At 34.1% G+C, this 18,445-nt stretch overlaps 1 protein-coding gene across 2 annotated transcripts; it reads left to right on the forward strand.

The window, feature by feature from the left end:
- The first annotated feature begins 1,426 nt into the window (after nucleotides 1–1,426).
- Nucleotides 1,427–15,236, forward strand: SMNDC1 (survival motor neuron domain containing 1). 2 transcript variants are annotated; one of them, XM_026678147.2, is made up of 6 exons: nucleotides 1,427–1,503; nucleotides 4,881–5,000; nucleotides 7,647–7,789; nucleotides 10,405–10,566; nucleotides 12,469–12,622; nucleotides 13,364–15,236. In XM_026678147.2, exons 2-6 carry the CDS (start codon nucleotides 4,881–4,883, stop codon nucleotides 13,499–13,501), a joined length of 717 nt encoding a protein of 238 aa, XP_026533932.1. In that variant the 5' UTR covers nucleotides 1,427–1,503; the 3' UTR covers nucleotides 13,502–15,236. The 2 variants fall into 2 exon arrangements, with proteins under 2 accessions (XP_026533932.1, XP_087820695.1); XM_087964569.1 differs by lacking the exon at nucleotides 1,427–1,503 and adding an exon at nucleotides 1,746–2,086.
- The last annotated feature ends 3,209 nt before the right edge of the window (nucleotides 15,237–18,445 follow it).

Below are 18,445 nucleotides of genomic sequence, written 5' to 3' on the forward strand. Positions count from 1 at the left end.
AAACAACAGGACAGGGATGGTAGGCACGTTGGTGCGCTTATGCATGCCCCTAGACATCCTGAGGTAGAGATGCTGTGTGAATTAGGGAACTGAATTTTTAAAGTGAATGTTGGCATATGTTCTTGTTAACTTTTTGTGATGATAGTGATAATGAAAAATACCCATCTCTTCACAGACGGAAATAGAGAAGGTCTATCTATATTAGACAAAACCTCCTATGAGCTACTCTGAGTAATTTGTCTTGTTGCAGTTTTCTTCTTTAATCAAACTACTATTCACAATCTAACCAGCTCTACAATTCCTCCTAATCAGCACTGAATATTTTCACTTTAATAGTTCAAGTTATACATTTATTTTTACACTTTTAATTTCCTTTATTTAAAATTCAGTTTGGTTTTGTTTATCTGTTAGGAGATTAGTCTATCTCCCAAGAGAAGAAAGTTGATTTCCTTAAATTCCCCTGCCTCAGTGCCATAAGACCAAGAAGTGATACTATAATAGATATTTCCCTTTCAGCTTTTTGACTTATTACAATAAAAGCAGTACAGATTGCGAGAGCCTGCTCTGTCACACAGCTGGGTTAGTGGAGGATGCCAGCGGGGCATCATGTGAAAGATGGATGGTGGCTCTGGAAGAAGCTGGTGTCCTGCAGCAATCCACCCTCGAAGCTCATCCAATCCCCTACAAACTATTTTTCTTATTTCATTCGTTAATTCATTCTCCTGCGTTTCAAACCAGTGCAATATAGAGGAATAACGTGAAAATGCCTTTTATTTTATTTTATTTGTCAACCACTTTCAAAATAATAGGTATAAGTATAAACATGAGTAAGAATACAGAAAATAGGTATGATTAAATGGGGACAATAGGACAGGGAGGGGAGGCACGATGGTGCACTTATGCACTTTTCTTTTTTCAACGGTAGACTGATCTTTGACAATATTAAAATTTCAAAGCAGCAGAGTTTAATCCAACCCACAAAACTTTCAGCACCACATCAAGTCGGGGATAACAATTTATTGAATTTATATCCCGCCCGATTCCCGCGACTGGACAGACACGTGATATACTAACAGACATAAATAATGTATTGATCCTGTCTCCCTCCCTCCCATTACTTTTCTATTTCTGGATGTCAACGGAAGAATATATCTAAAAATACCGCAAAGGATAGATAGCGGGTGCTTTTATTTTGCACATCGCGCTAGTTTTGGCCATTCGCCACTCCTCCCCCAGGAAGGGCTGGACAAATGGCGACTTGAATACCCGAAATACATTGTGACGGAGGGGGAACCCGCTCCCCTTTACGCTTCCGCCGAGTCACGTGACCCGACCTCCGTTTGAAGGCCGGTTTCTTGGCCTTGCTTGCTCTCGCGAGCGTTGGCTTCCGTCCTCCGGTTTGTGGTGCGTGGTCGCTAGGAGCCGCAGGAAGGCAAAGCGCGCGCAGTTTCCGTGAGGCCTGCCGGGAGTGAGGAGAGAAGCCCTTCTGCGTGCGAAGCCAAGGTGAGAGGCCTGCCCTGCCCTGCGCTGCCCTTTTCTCCGTCCGCTTCCCCGATTTTGGCGCAAAGGGAACGCGGCGAGGGAGGGAGAGACTCGCTCTTTCTGAGAGCGGGAGCCGTCTTTGTTCTTCCCCAGTTTTCAGGCCTTTCCTTCTCCTTTTCCGCCTGTGTTCTTCGGCGCTTGGCGCATTCTCTCTTCTGCCAGGCCCACTCGTTGGGCTCCCTTCCGGGACGGCAAGCCCTCGATTTTAGCTCAGGAGTAATAATATCCAGTGGCAGAAGCTTCGGATCCTGTTCTTGGTTTTTAGGTTTATGGGAAAATAGGCGTCTTTTCTCTATCCTTAATGCCTTCCCCCGTATTAGCAACTCCTCCAAGGCGTCTTTTATTCTCCGAAAGATGCCTTTGGTTCTCTCTCCCTTGTTTTCGTCTGTCTCCCACTGTGTTCTCGGTGAAGTCTTTGTTGTCACAGCTCTTGCTTTTCTAAACATTTTTCTGCTTTGTTACATAAATTTGTAACTGGCTGTACTAGAAATAATGAAGGGCCTTTAATGCACTCAACTAGGGGGTCACGTTTGATTTCTACGAGGTAAGATTCGGGCGTATAACATTTAAAATTGGTGCGTTATGTTTTGCCCTCTCCCCGGAAAAAAGCTGTAATCCTGGCCTAAATAAACTGCAGGTGTACGTGTTTCAGAAAATAACAGGCAAGTTTGCTTAAAGCCAAATTCGTGTAAATCAGAATTGTACAGCTATTTTTTTCACAGGCAAATCCCCTTTTAAATGATTAATATTAGCTATTATTAATTATCTATTATTAATATTAATAATTAGCTATTAATTGTTAACTATTAATATTAACTGTATGCAATAACGCTTTAGATGCTGACAATTAACTGCTTGCCTCTTATCAGTATATAATACTTCAGCTTGGTTTTTACCGATTTTCTATTTCTAATATTTCTATATTTTATCCTTATCATTAATATAAAGACTATTACTACTACATACCTGTTGGATGTCCGGGATGAAAGAAACAACTGCTACGTTTTTATGTTATCTTATAAAAGACTGGTGTATTTGAATTGCTACTGGTTTTATGTTTTCAAAGTGGGCAGTGCTTTTCAAAAGAGGTGTCTCAGGCCCATCTATTACATGCTAGTAGAAGATTTTCTTGAAAATGAAACATTCCTGGAGACAGAATGCAAGCTTTTTTATCTTGTCAGCAACATCAGGAAGGCATAGGTTCCCCAAATCTATGCTTGGGAAGTAAGGTTCTTGGGGAATGCAAGTGTTTCTTCTTTCTGAAGTACTTGCTAGAAATTTAACAATGGAAGAGGGGTGTGTGTTTAGGATTTCTTACTGTATCTTTGACAATTTACTACACTATTTTTAATAATGAAAAGCAGACAATCCAGTGTCTGTCTAAACTTGAGATAGGTAGCTTTATTTCTCCAGAAATTTTGTATTAGAACTCCTATAATACTTATCATTATGACCCCCCCAAAATTATATGGATATATAAAGGTACTTTCAACTAATGTGGGAAATATGAAAAACATGAAGTGTCATTTTACTATGTACAATGGAGTTGTGAAACAGCCAAAATTTGGATACAAATACATATAATGATGCAAGGAATATTAAAGATTAACATTCAGATTAAACCAGAACTTTATGGATAGCCAATTAGGAAAGACTTGTGAGAGATAGGAAGTACAATGCAACCTTATAGAGGTAGAAAAAGTAATGTTTCTTAGTGACTGCACCAAAGAAGAAGTAAGTTACTTATTTATATATCTTTTTCCTTTATTTAACCTACTTCTCACACATTTTTATTTTTTCTTTTTCTTACCTTTATTTCATGTTTATTTTTATTTCTATATAAATCTTTAATAATAGCACAAAGCCTTTGGCCATATTTCTGGGAAATTATGATAAGTGTAGTCTAAAACATTTGAAGAAGAATATGTTGTAACTTGTGCTATTTGAAGTACATTCATTGCAAAATTCCATTCTCAATATTGTCCATCATTGTTCTTCTTTGCGAGTTTCTGTAAATATTAAAAATAGTAATCTATCAAGCAGCACTGTTTTCATTTCTAGGCAGAAAATGTTATGTATGCGAAAGGCTTTTTACAGACCTACAAATTGGTAGTAGAAAGGTAATTCTAGGTTTTGTTTTTGTGGTTATTACCAGAATTAAAAGAATTACTCTCTCGTAGCATACTAAATCTGTATCTCAGATTTATGTCCTTATATGAAACGTGAGTCTAATTAATATACAAATGGATTTTTCTAATACCTTCTGAAACAAATATCTGCTTTACCTATATTTTTCTCTTAAATGTTATTTAATTTTTTAAAGAAGATAAGTTTTGTGTCAAACTTTTGAGCATCTGTATAGTGCTAATAAAATATTTTATTTCTATTGGGATTTTTAATATTAGCCTATATTTATAGATTTGGTTTAAATGAAAGATGGGCAAGTCATACATTAAAATGACAATTCTGCAACTTTTTAAAATTTGACGTAACATTAACCAATCATACACCAAAACATTGTAAAGAGACCATATGTTTTTATTAATGCAATTTGTATGGGACTGCCTTTGTAAACTTCAACTCTTGAGATAATATGACTGCTGGATAGTTTTTCAAAATTTCAGTGTGGCAGTTTTCATTTCTCCTGCATATAAGCTTTTGTGGTCATAATCTTTTTTGTACTTTCTCTGTTGGTCTTATAAAACATTTTTGAATGTATAAGATCCACTAGGTATAGGTCATCTTGAACTTTAAGAAGCTACTCAAGACAATTATATTTTCTTGCTTTAATTTGTTGTCCAGTTTTTCTGTTTCCCCTTAACTCTATGGATATTTTATATTGTTGCTTAAAATGTTTACAGTTGTTTGGCTTACCTTTAATATAGCCTGATGAAGGAATACAAAGAATATGCCCAAAATCTTAGGTTTATTTATTATGACTAGGAAAGTATTAACAGTCTTTTCAAATATTAATTTTGAAAGTGGAGATTGAGATTAGAATAAAATAAACGTAAATTTAAGACCAAAAAGAAAAAAAAATGTTTTAATCATGTCCAGTTGTAGTTCAGATATCAACATGCTGAGGTTGATGTATAAATAACCATACAATAATATATAAATTTACATTATTCTTTCATGATTACTTGGGTCATGCTTGCATCTTGCTAACTATGAAGATTTATAGTATTCAGCCTGATAATCTCAATTTTATTTTATGATCTGAAATGCAGAAAAACCAAAAGGCTTGAAATAAAATTCTTAATAAATGAATAATCTGGCCAATAAGTTGTACATATAATTAATTTGGTTCATATTATAGCGTCTTTTTATTTTTGTAGATGTCAGAAGACCTGGCAAAACAATTAGCTAGTTATAAAGCTCAGTTACAGCAAGTTGAAGCTGCTTTGACAGGAAATGGAGATAATGAAGATTTATTAAAACTCAAGAAAGATTTGCAGGTGAGAACTGAGAAGAAATAAATTTGCTAATTGAATGTTTCCCATATAGAGAAGAGCTCTGCAGAATTGCGTTTGAATGCTTCTGAAGACCATCTGCTAGACCTCTTTGTGAAGTTGGTTAGCCACTATGAGAACAGACTGCTGGACTGGATGGTCCAGGGGTCCGAACTAACAGGGAACTGCTCATGTTTTTATGTTTGTTATAGTAGTACCTTAATCAGAATGTGCTCCAAAATAAGACTTAATTAAGTATAAAGTTGTAAAATAATTATTTTGTAAAATATTAATAAGTTTTTTCTTATGAATTAAATTAGCTTCAGAAGAACTAGGGCTATCAACTGCTTAAAGGGATTGTAGTCTACAATTGTAGAAGTATGGTTAAAAATATTTTGAAGTCTGGTTTAATTATTATACAGAGTATCATTTTAAAGTAATTTTCTTCTGTAATAGCATATTTAAAACACATTTAAAGCTAGTATTTGAGTCATTTTTCACAATATCTTGAGTGTTAAAATATCCCCAGTTATACTACCCTACAGCAATTGGCTGAGCAGGGACTGTTTAATGGAGAGGTCTCCAAACTTGGCAACTTTAAGACTTGTGGACTTCAACTCCCAGAATTCTCCAATAAGCTATTCTGGGAGTTGAAGTCCACAATTCTTAAAATTGCCAAGTTTGGGGACCCCTGGTTTAATGTGTTATGTGTTCACTGAGGGAAATATATTCAAATTGTAAGGTTCTGAAACCACATAGGTTTTGTGAGTTCTTTACAATTTTTTTTTTAAATGCTCTGTAGCTTGTGATTCAAAGGTGATTAACATTTGAATTGTAGCTCTTCAGTGTGCATAAAAACACAGCAGAATTTGAGTCATAATAGAGTAAAAAAAATTAAAGATGCGTAATAGTGAATACAACATTATTTCAAAAAATTTCTCTGTGTTCATTTTGCATCACAACCTATTCCTTTTTTTCTTTCATTGGGTCAGATTTGGTCAATATTTCAAGAAATGGCTATTTGACATTTCATTTTTTTCGTGTACTATAGCCTTCCCCAAATTGTTATCTTTTAAGAAAAAGGTACACAAATCTTGTGACATTCTTCACTCTCTAAAATAATAACAGGAATCTCCATAATCCCTACTGAAATAAAACTAATTATTATTTAATTATTTATTAAGCTTGGCAAAATATGCAACTTTTAATCATTACAGTTTAACCCATACATCAAATAAAACAACTTCAATTGAAACTATTGCATTGGAAATAAGCAAAAGGATCCAGTAAAATTTAAAGCCTTATTTTTGATGAGGGGGATGACTTGTTTGTTTCATAATTGGTAAAACCTGGGTTTCATTTTTGAAAGCAGTCAGTCTAACTCAAAAATTGGGGAAAGGAATTAAGAAATAGGTTTTTATTGCCTTAAATCAGTTCTGTTACAGTGGTGTTATTAATGTTTCAATTTTCAGAAAGCTGGCAAGTTACAAGTTACTTTTTATATTCTCTCCCAACCCAGTGAGAGTGAAATAAGTCCAATCTTGACATTTCCCTTTTAGATTGATTCTTGTAAATATCTCCCCCACTCCTGTGATAGGTCAGAGTTTTGCATAGAACCCTTCGATCTTCAGACCTGTTAAATCCTTTTTAAAAAACACCAAATGCAGTGAGTCATTCACAGCCTCTGGGTTGCAACCCACACTTTAAGAAACGTTGGTGTAGATAAGTAGCCTCAACATAGCTGGACCTCATAAGTAGTGGAAAGGTTATGTTACGTACCTTCGGTAGATATTGATAATCTGTTAAAATGCAGGTACAATAAGTTTTTTTTACAGATGTTCTATTTAAAACTATGTTTTAAAACTTTTTAAATGTGAATTAGATAGATAGATAGATAGATAGATAGATAGATAGATAGTATAATTCATCTTGCAGAGATTGTGTTCATTTGAAAATTTACAAATGTTTTTTAAAATCTTACATTTAAAAGTTTGGTTATTCCTGCTTTAGCACAGAATCTGGAAATCCCAGTTCTTTTACCTATTTTATTGTAGTATGTTTTGCATATATTAAACTTGTATTTTGCTGCTTCCTAGAATACATAGATATTTTGCACCAGTAATTATTTTTAATTTAAAAAATGTAAAAAAATCAGCCCAAAATATTTTTCTGCCACAGTATTCCTTATTCTTATTATATTAGTTGGAATATAATGACATGAATACACCGTGATATTTCCTAAGAAAATAGATATTCAAAAAAGGCTAGGCTATGTAATATTCTAAAGTTACTTTTAAAAAAGTCTGCTGAGACATGAGTGCATTTCATTAAAACAGGCAAGTCTTTGCCTAGGATTAGGAGAAGGCAGTTGTTACAGGAGTCATGCAACAGTTGGCAGGTCGGCCATATTTCCCCAGTAAAGAGATGCAGCTACTTAAGGGCTGCAGAACAAGGCCTGTTTTTGCTATCTTGTTGACTTTTGGGCATCTTTTAGGGATTGACTTTGAAATATTGTACTGTAAATAGAGTTTTTGTGTGCTTTTCAGTCTTTTACTGTATATACTGCAGTTGGTAAATACTTTTAAAAAGTTGTGAGGATGGGGGGGGGGGAGATACTTAATTTTTAAATTCTTGCTTTTTTTCTGCCACCAGGAAGTTATAGAATTGACTAAAGACCTCCTTTCAACACAACCTTCAGAAACGCTTGCAAATTCTGATAGTTCTGCGTCTGCCCTCCCCAATCACACTTGGAAAGTTGGAGACAAATGTATGGCAATATGGAGTGAAGATGGACAGTAAGTGTAGAAAACAAACTTCTGTACAGTTAAATGAAATAATACAATTTCATGGTAAGATTTTTCCCTTTGGTTTATATTTTCCCCATCTCCATCATGGTAAACACCAGGTTGGCAAAAATAGTAAGGTACTGTAGTCAGTCCTGGTGTCTTTTAAATTATAATTTGTCATGAGCCAGCATAATGACCAAAGTATGGAGAATACCAAGATGAGGAATGGCTGTCCTTAAAGGGAGTGCAGGTATAAATATGTATCTTAAACAAATATGTTATTTGAGAATATATAGTGTTAGTAAATTCCAATTTTGCTTAGTCTATAGTCTATATTAGTATGATCTCTAATAACTTAAAATTTGGAATACAATAATCAAAATAGAATGATAACACTTTTCATCACTAATTGAGAGGAAAATGTTAATATCATTTGGAGAAAAAATGGAGCCCTGGGAAAAGAGTCATGCATATCAGAAGGGAAGAAGCAAAAAAGGAATCTGCTGTCCATACCAATCTTTCTTTATAAAAAACATATTTTTTTTAAAGTGAGGATTGGGCTCAGGAATGGCGGATTACATTGTTTACTGTTAGGTTCATATGGAAGGCTGTTACTTGGTGAGAAATTTGGTAAATGTCTTCTCTCTGTGTTGCTTTGGAAACATTATAAATGTCCAGTCCTTCTGTGACTCCCAAAACTGATGCAGGTAGTCCTAGACTTACAACCGTTCATTTTTGACCATTCAAAATTACAACTACAGTGAAAACAGTGACTTACAACCAGTTCTCATGCTTACAATTAATGTAGCATCCCTATAGACATGTGATCAAAATTTGGGTGCTTGGCAACTGGCATGCTACTGTTGTAGTAACCCGGGATCATGCAGCAGTTGCAGGTCCCGGAACCATGTGATCCCCACCTTCCCAATTGGCCTCTGACAAAGTCAACTGCAGAAGTCTAATTCTCTTAACTGCAGTGATTTGCTTAACAACAGTGTCAAAAAAGTTGTAAAATTGGGTGTGACTCACTTAACAGTTGCCCTGCTTAAGGGAAATTGTAGGCTTCAATTGTCATAATTGAGGACTACCTACGTTGTAAGGAGCAGACATATTTGAAGACATCAAACCAAATCTGACAGTATTTCTTTCCTCCAAAATAATTAGGGAATACTGGAAAGCATTCTTTTTACAATAATAGACTCACCTTATGATGGAGTAGCAAAAAACAAGCTTTGATTTCTGAGCTTAGCACTAATGTTAATGAGCTGCCTTTTTAGTAGCATATGGAATTCTGCCATCTGAAGGAAATTACTGTTTATTCATTTTATTTACTAAATATAATATGCCACCCATCTTGCCATCCTTTTCTTTCAACAATAACAATTCTAATATGTGTTGGTTTCCATTTTTGTTACTTAGATGCTTGTGATGTTAAACAGTTTCACTGTTGAGTTTCCGTATGCCCCACTGAAGCATAGACAGCATTTGCAGTTTCCAAAAGTTGCAGAGTGTGGAGTATCAAGTGTCACTCTAGCACGTTGAACTAAACTGTTTAGATTTGTGAAATGGCTTAGTGAAATAGGAGAGAAAAATTGGTGCTTTGCTGAGTTCAAAATGAGGAGAATGACGATTTGGAAGCAGCCAAGATTTTTCTGGGGCTGAAGTGAGTACCTGAATTTTTTCAAGATAGTCCATTTTGGCCAGGAGAATTTCTGCAATCTTAACTAAGACTAGATAGACTAGGGATGTCAACCTCGTGGCATCATGTGATGTATTGCAATTTTCCCCCCTTTGCTAAACTGGATGTAGGCGTGGCCAGTGTGTGATGCATCCGGCCCATGGACTGCAAGTTTGACACTCCTGAAATAGACTGTACAATCTTTGGTGCGCCGAGAGCAGAAAAATTGGTATTACAGCCAGTTAATCTAGTGGTTAAGGCACCAGACTAGAAACCAGGAGATTGAATTATAGTTCTGTTTTAGGCATGAAAACTGGGTGACTTTGGACCAGTCACAGACTCAGTCCAATTCGTCTCGCAAAGTTGTCGTGAGGAGGAAGATAGGAGGAAGGCATATATTTGCCACCTTGAGTTATTTATAAAATAATAAAATAGGATATCAGTATGCAATTTGGACTGTGAATTGTACACTTATAAAATATGTATATACATGTATGATTATATTAGATTATTCTGAGTCTCAGGTGATGTGACTGAAAAAAACTGGATAATCTTTATAATCTATATTATTGCCACTCTAATAGATCACAACTATTGTCATGTTCTTAAGTATGTTCTTTGAATATAGGTTATTGTGGCTTTATTTTTAGGAAGCGATTATGTTATTGGGATCATTGTTAATTTAGAGTTTAACAGTGCAATCATACACATATCTCCTCAGAAAAAATGCTACTTTATTCAGTTAGGGTTAAGATCAATATGAGTTAATTCATGCTGAGAAAGTAAATGTAAATGAATGCCATAAAATAACCCTGAGAATTACATTGTTAATTTCAATCCACTGTTAAGCAGAAATATCTTGAAATGTAATCATTGCATATTTAAGTTTTGCAGGGTTGAGTCTTAAACCTTTACTCACATGCTTACAGCCATGATATCTTTACAGGTGTTATGAAGCTGAAATTGAAGAGATAGATGAAGAGAATGGTACAGCTGCAATCACGTTTGCAGGATATGGTAATGCTGAAGTCACGCCTCTACTCAATTTGAAGCCTGTGGAAGAGGGAAGAAAAGCAAAGGAAGACAGTGGCAACAAGCCTATGTCCAAGTAAGTGATGGAAATTGTTTCTATTGTTTAATGTGTGGTATCAGTCTAAAAAAAGTGCTGTAATTGAAATATTGTTGATGGGTTTTCTCATCAGAGATTACATATAGATAAGACGTGTTGAAGTCACATATTTTTTAAAAAAGAAAAAAACAATGTACACCCATGTAAGTGCTTAGGCTATATATGTAGCATACTCTGCTGAGTCTTGAATAATTAAGCAGGATAATTTGGACTGAATTTATGCCTGCATGAGGCAAAGTAGAATCAACTTCAAATGAACAGGGGAAGTTTGTGTATTATTTGTTTGCAAAACTGCAAAAGGGCTGCATTGCTTCCATATTTCTGTAATATACCAGGGAGGGAGGGAGAAAAGCAAACTTGTAAAAACTATACAGTTGTTGCCCACTGCAGTGCATTAATCTTCTCCAAAGAGCCATGAGGTTTCCCCTTAGAAAACTCTACTCATAGATCACCAGTTCCTGATATAGGACTCCATTGGCTTTATCAAAGATATGAATGTGGATTGGGAAGACAAAAGCTTTATTGTCACCACCATCACTTCTACCTCCTTTTTGTAAAAAAATCTTTTTTATCAAATACCCTAACATAAATAGAAGTTGGCAAATAGTAAGCTACTATTATAATCACTTTTCTAAAATAAAATAAATCAGAATTTAAGGAACTTACCTGTAACTTTTCTACATGTTTCTTTAAAATTAGTTTTTATTATTTCAATAAATATATGTAACAGTGAACAAATCTCATGCCATCCTATAGAGGTGTAAAGTTTCAGTCATTTGTGATTTTTTTCTGTTAATGGATGGCATACATTTTACATTAAATCTTTGCTAAATCAAAACAGGCATCTTCTACTTTGGTCTGAATTAAGCAGGGTCTCTTATGAATATCCATTCAGCCTTGAGTTACATATTGTATTCATTTCACATACCTAGTAATTACCACAGATTTGACCAAAAAAAAGTAGACTTTGGTTTTAGGACAAAGCAGGCAGTCTTATTCCCTCTGAGAAATTTTAGTTGCCATTCTACAGGTTTTCATTGTATTTATGACCAAATCCATATCTATCTTATTGTTTATACCAGTACTTTTTATAGTAATAGAAATATCTGAAATTCAGAGTCCAGTTTCTCAGTAAATGTGCAGATTTCCTACTACATATTTAGGATATGAAGTTCGCTTCCTTGATCTATTAAAGATGACTTCATTAATCCTAGTACTGAACTGGTACTATGAATGTGCAGCACCTAAACACAGGATTATGTTGACTGCTGTAAATCAGCCTTCCGTAATCTGATTCTGCCTGAGGATAATGGAATTTATTCCAGGTTCAGAAAGATTGCACTATAACATATACTGTTTTCTGTAAGGCTTGTGTTTGCTCTATGACCGAATTTTTTGATATGAATTTGATGAATAAAATAAATCCTGTGATGCTCAATCAGGATTAAGTATTTTCTATACAAAAGTGCTTTAGGCTTGTGAAAAAATTTACTTAACTTTAGAACAAATTTTGAGTTAGTTCTAGAGTTATTCTATTTGCAAGAAGCAGGCTAGTTTCAGCTGACTTCTAAAAGAGCTTTGTTAGTAGTGTATGAAAGTAGGATTGCTGTGCTTTATTGAAACTTGCAATGCACAGATTGCTTTACAGAAGGAATGGCAGCACTCTGCAGCTGGAGAATGAAATAGGCGTGGACAGCTGAAGCCCATTGTACTGAGAGTTTGTCTTTACATTCACCTAGTCCAAGGTGAGACTCTCTTAATCAGTGTATCCTTGCTTTTGTCTACATGTTCTGAGAATAAAAGTGAATTTATAATATATTAGGTTAGGTAACTAGGTTAATGAACTACCTAAGTAATCTTCAATGACATTTTACTTTTTAGAAAAGAAATGATTGCTCAACAACGAGAATATAAAAAGAAGAAAGCTTTGAAAAAGGCCCAGCGTATCAAAGAACTAGAACAGGAACGAGAAGATCAGAAAGTCAAATGGCAGCAGTTCAACAATAGAGCATATTCAAAAAACAAAAAAGGCCAGGTGTGTATATGATGCATCTTTGTATATTGGAAGTATAGAGTTATGATAACCAGGTTGCTCTGATGGTCACCAAGCTGGAAATCGGACCATGACTCCTAGTTCTGTCTTAGGCATAAAGAACCAACTAGGTGACTTTGAGCCAGCTGTTCTCTCTCAGCCTTATAAGAAAGGAAAGACAAACCATTTCCTGGAAATCTTTCCAGAAGACACATGAGGGATTTCATAGTAGTATTTTTCATACTTTTAACAGTTTGGAGTAATTTGCAATTTTACAAGATAAATTAATAGAAATGTTAAAGATGCAGGGCTATAAAGCTTTAGGACAAAAAGGTAGGCAAAGTATTTTGAATTCCATTAGTTCTGAAACTAAAATAAATGTAGTGATCACCCCAGAGTTATTTGGTGTTCAGAATAGCTCTATAGTTTGAACTTGAACCCTGTTATTTTGAGTATAGAATATTTCCAAAATAAAGCAACTTGTTCACAGAACATTTTGAAATTGAAATGTTTTGCATAACAAGGCTTTTATGATGTCATAAATTATAATGATGTTTTGTGTATCTCAGATTGTTAAGTTTTCTTAAGTGAAATATAATTAATCAATCTTTGTATAGAAATAAGCCAAATAGATAAAATTTATATGATTCAGGAATGCTTAATCATTGATAAACTGCATTTTACAGTAATTTATTTGTTGCATTTTTAAAGTAACTAAAATTTTATTTTTAATTTGTTCCATAGGTAAAGCGGAGCATCTTTGCTTCTCCTGAGAGCGTTACAGGGAAGGTTGGCGTTGGGACCTGTGGAATTGCAGACAAACCTATGACACAGTATCAAGATACATCAAAGTATAATGTCAGGCATTTGATGCCCCAGTAATTAAGGGAGAAATTGTCATATTTGCAGGGCTTTACATTTATCTTTTTATTGTTATATTTTTCTAACAGTAAACAATTGGTGCGTAATGAAAATGGTGTTGCCATCACTTGGCTTTTGCTGGTACAAGCCTTAATTATTACAAATATTCAAATGACCCCGTTATTCTAAAATTTTGTATAGATATGCAAAAGTTAGAGTGTTGAAGAAATGCCCTTTGCAATATTTTGAAGCCCTTGATCTGATACAGTGTCTTTACTCAGGCACATACTGAGAATACTACCAAGCAAACAAGGATGTAATAAAATAATTATCCCATATTTTTGCTGTTTGATATCTATCAGTCCTGTTACCTTCCTACAAGAGCACGATTGTTTTTTATTTGTTCAGAAATAATTCAGTTGAAATATTTATTGGGATTTTACTCTGATTAAATATATACTGGAATGTGCTGATAGGAAGGGTTTTTCATCTGAAAGAGCAGAACCCTAGACCTACAATCTCGGAAAAGATAGCTAAACGGAATTTATGCTTAATAATGACTGTTTTCTCAAGATGAGGGTTTGGTCTCAAATCACACATCCTTTCATTAGTGCTGTGTGATTCTATATCCAATGGTTTAGATAGCATCGAAATATAACTTCCCAAGTCACTCCAAACCTGGTACAAGAATTTGGAGATTCCCCCACCCTAACTACATATGAGACAATATTGAGTATGGAATAGCTTAGAAACCTGCCAAACATTTTGTTATAGTTAAAAAAACCCTCATGAGTGAGAGTGAGTTTTCTTTTCTCTCTGGAGTGAAAAGATATTAGGAACTGGCTGATTTGTATTGCGTTTCTAAATACCAAATTTTATAAGTATGGAAAAAAGGATATCTCTTCAGAAAAAAGAAAACATGCTTAGCACTGGCAAACTGTATTTATAGAAATTAAAATTAATAAGGATTTAGTTATGAGCTGCATAAGTTTTTCTCAGTAATTTTCAAGGACTAGCACTTTAAAACTGGGAGATACGAAATACACATTTGGAAGTAGTTATTTCCATTGAAAACTTAATGGCTTATTGTATTTAATATACTGCAAAGAGTCATTTAGTGCTTAGTCAGTTTTACAGTTGATTCAGCTATACTTAAGTATAGTTGGTGTTCTCTCCAAATAATGCCACAATCCAACTGTATTACTTTAGCTGAACATTCTTGATTTTATTTGGAAAACCATGTGTAAATGTTCTGGCATTCTTGTCTCTTCTGGATGAAATTGCTTCCCTTTGCTGTGTGTAATGCTTAGGGTAGTAATGACATCTTTTAATCTTGCAAATGTGTTTGAGAGAAAAAGTTAATGTATAGCCCTGTATACAGTGTAGATAAATATTTTTGTAAAATATGGTGTCAATGAACAAGAGTGAATTTAGTTATTACTCTTATTAAATAATTCAGAACTAATTCTTGCTCATTAATCTGACCTCCATTGCTTATGTCTGTTACATTGTAGTTCCCTTTTGTCATGTTTTCTGAATTAAAATCAGGCAACATCAATACTTGTTGATACACTCATTAGTGAAAGTCTGCCAGTTTATCTGCATTTAAATCCATAACTGGTAGATTATAATCCACCTATAGATTCTTCCCGTCAACAAAAAGGCAAAGTAATTTTTATTACTGTGTTGATCTCAGTTTTGTATGTAACTTTTATTAAAATAAAGTGTTTAAAATCTGTTTGCTATGTCCCTAAAACCTTGTTAAAATGATTTGATATAAATTGATATAGCATTACTAAAGAGGAGGAGAAATGTGCTGGTTATACCATTTATGAGAAAAATGCTCTTATAAAGGTACAATATGTCCTGGATATAATATGACTATATCTTGAGCTTTTGGGTAATAATTTAACAACATGGCTGCAAACTTTTGTGTTATAATATTTTATGGATAAATAAGTACCTTCTTTATTTGTGAAAATTAGTTTTTTAAATGCATAAAGCTAGAATTGTTGGAAAAGAGCAAACACAAACTGAATTCACTAAAGGAGCTTAGGATCGGAGTCTGTAACTCATTCTTGTATCCAGAATAGGTCTTGAGCTATTGCTTCTTTACAAAATTTTGTTATATCTTGGAAACCACTTCAAAAGGAACTTGTAATTCATCATGAAATTTGCTCCTCTGTGAATGCTGAAAACAACAACAACTTGTAATTCATCTGCTTTGTAGGTGTTGAGCATGCAACCCAACATGGGCAGGAGCATCCAGCACATATGCTGCTGTACCCATGTGAAATGCTAAGGTGTAATTCTCAAAGCACGTGAGCACTGGAGTTAAGCGTGTTGATTGTGTTTTGGAAACTTCTATTAATATAGGTGATACCAGAAAATAGAAAAGTAACAAACTTATTTGAAATAAAATGTCATAAAATTTATTTATATATTTAAACAAGTTAATATAGATGGCCACCAACAAAAGAATTATGTTTACAATGATGAAAATGCAACAATGTTGTCAGCACTGTCCCTGCACCATTACAGATAGAGAGATGCAATCAGCATTTTGGTATTGTTTTATAGACCAGCACTGGTCAATCTGCATATTAGAGATTTATTGGGATGTTTTGTAGCTTTCAAATCCTCAAAAAAATACCAGTTGGCTACAGAGTCAATATATAATTGTCATAGTTCAGGTAAGTTAAGAGGAATTGAAACAGTGATAGAAGACACCTTAAAAGTGGGCTTGCACTGAAATTCATAGGTGGTCAAAATATACATTTGTTCAGGATACATTTATTTAGTATTGGAATTGCATTTTTGGATTAGTGCAATATCATAGTACTATGTAGAATCAGCACCATGTGATTTCCCCCTTTAAAGATTGCAAAAGAATTCCATAATTTATTAAAAACTGAAAAAATTCCTGATTTTTTTTCTTCTGATAAATATCTGAGTAACACAGAGGTACAACCCTAATTTTTGCTTTAGATACTGGCTAACATGATAGAATATAAAATGAGTGCATTAGATTTAAGGTCCTGTTTTGTATTTACTTTTTGTCATAATAGCTGCAAACTTAAATGCTAGTAAGATTACATTGCAATTTCATTAGCTTGTTTCTTTTAGTAGCAAAACAGTAAATGCTTTTTTTTTTTTTTTTGCTAGGATGTCATATTAGAATTATATCCTTTGCTATGAGTAGGTTTGAACATCACAAGCAGGGTTTATATACTTCAGTTGAGTAAGAATAATCTTTACAAATCCAAGATCTACAGTATATGGTGTGGTTGAGGAAAAGAATAGATGGAAAGTAATTTTTAGCAATTGTGATTTTAAAAAGCAAGTTAATGCAAGTAATATGATACTCAGTAAGTGCAGAATTGTGCACCAGCTGATTTCAGTAAAAGCACTGTCAGCACTGCCAGAATAGTTTTGTCTGTAAAAATAACTATCTTGCTATTTATTTGAATTACATATTTATTGTAATAGGTAAACATTTTATACATACAAGATGCTAACTTGCATCCACTTGAAATGTACTCCAAATGGAGCTTAATAAGCAATTTAAAACAGCCAGCAAGGTACTATGGAGGAAAAAATGCCTGCATATATTCCCCTCATTATGACCAATTGCAACTTTGCATACTGTGCCTTAATAAATTAGCTGAAATTGGTAGTGTTGGATTCAGTAAATTGGCTTTCATCTTTCTGACTTGTTTGCTATGTGTATTTAAGTACTATTAGGAAGTAGCCTAATAAAGCTCCTTCATGGGGTTTAATAATTTTATTATTCTATGACTATATTTTTAGGGATTTTTGTATTTGGTGTCTTAAGTTTCTTTTGCTGCTAGAAATAAAATATAAATATAGTGGTTAGAGCTTGTTCAAGTTATTTGTAGTCATAGGGTCTTATCCTGTTGGTCTTTATTTGCCTTATTGTTTCAACATTTACAGATGCCCTAAATAAAGTACAGATTGAGTGACCTGATCAGTGCATGCCAGACTCATAGCAATAACCACTAGGAAATCCTGCCAGACTATTTCTTCAGCTGTTAATAAATGTAACCTTTGGCATAGCCCAGGATAATTATTTTTGAAACCTTCTAAAGGCAGAACCATCAGCTCAGCAATGAAAAATTGATCAGTGTATTTTTTAGTTACTTTGTCCAGTGCTAAAGTGAACTGGCCCTGAGATACAAACTCCTGCTTCTTTCACAGACAAGATTTACTGTTTCAGTGTTAAATTCCTAGAACAACATTTCAAAATAAAACCCTGTATTGTACATGTTACTGTAGGATGGGGAAGAATACCAAAGATGATATCTGAAGCACAAGGAAGCATTTAGAAAATAAAGTGAGGTACTTTCAATTGATATTATCTAGAACTACTTCAATATACTGTGTGTCTTAGCTATTTTTTAAAAGGTGTGCATATCATTTAAGGAATCTTTAGAATCCCTTGAAAAACATTTTAGCACATGTCAAGCATTCTTTATATGTTTTCTGATTTGACCAGCTAAATAAAACAATCAAGATTCTACTTAGTAAAACAGCTGCAAAGAAAAAACTACCAATAATGCTGACAAATCTTTTTTTAGTATTCCTTTTATTTATAAAGAAATGTCAGCTAGTGTACACAAGGAAATAAACTCTTCCAAGTTATTACTTTTTTTGTAATTTGGATACCAGTAGATATATTTACCAACTGATGTAGGACAGGTAGTAAGTAGGTAGGTAAGTCCTCAATTATGACCACAATTGGGAACAACTTTCATTGCTAAGCAGTGTAGTCATTAAGTGAGTTGCATCTGATTTTACAGCTTTTTTTGCTGTGGTTATTAAGCAAATATGTCTTTCCTTTTGACTTTGCTTGCTGGAACCCCTGAGAACTTGCAAAAGGCAATCACATGATTCCAGGATGCTATAGTTGTCCTACATACGTGCTGGTTGCCAAGTGCCCAAATT

This window comes from Notechis scutatus, chromosome 4 (assembly GCF_049901735.1).
Source record: "Notechis scutatus isolate UNSWTSFEM ecotype Mainland chromosome 4, rNotScu1.2, whole genome shotgun sequence".
In the NCBI taxonomy this organism is placed as follows: domain Eukaryota; kingdom Metazoa; phylum Chordata; class Lepidosauria; order Squamata; family Elapidae; genus Notechis; species Notechis scutatus.

Coding starts and splice junctions, on each gene's coding strand:
- SMNDC1 (XM_026678147.2), top strand. CDS start 4,881: ATGTCAGAAGACCTGGCAAAACAATTAGCTAGTTATAAAGCTCAGTTA. Junction 10,567..12,468: donor GGCAACAAGCCTATGTCCAA/GTAAGTGATGGA, acceptor TTTACTTTTTAG/AAAAGAAATGATTGCTCAAC. Junction 12,623..13,363: donor CAAAAAACAAAAAAGGCCAG/GTGTGTATATGA, acceptor TTTGTTCCATAG/GTAAAGCGGAGCATCTTTGC.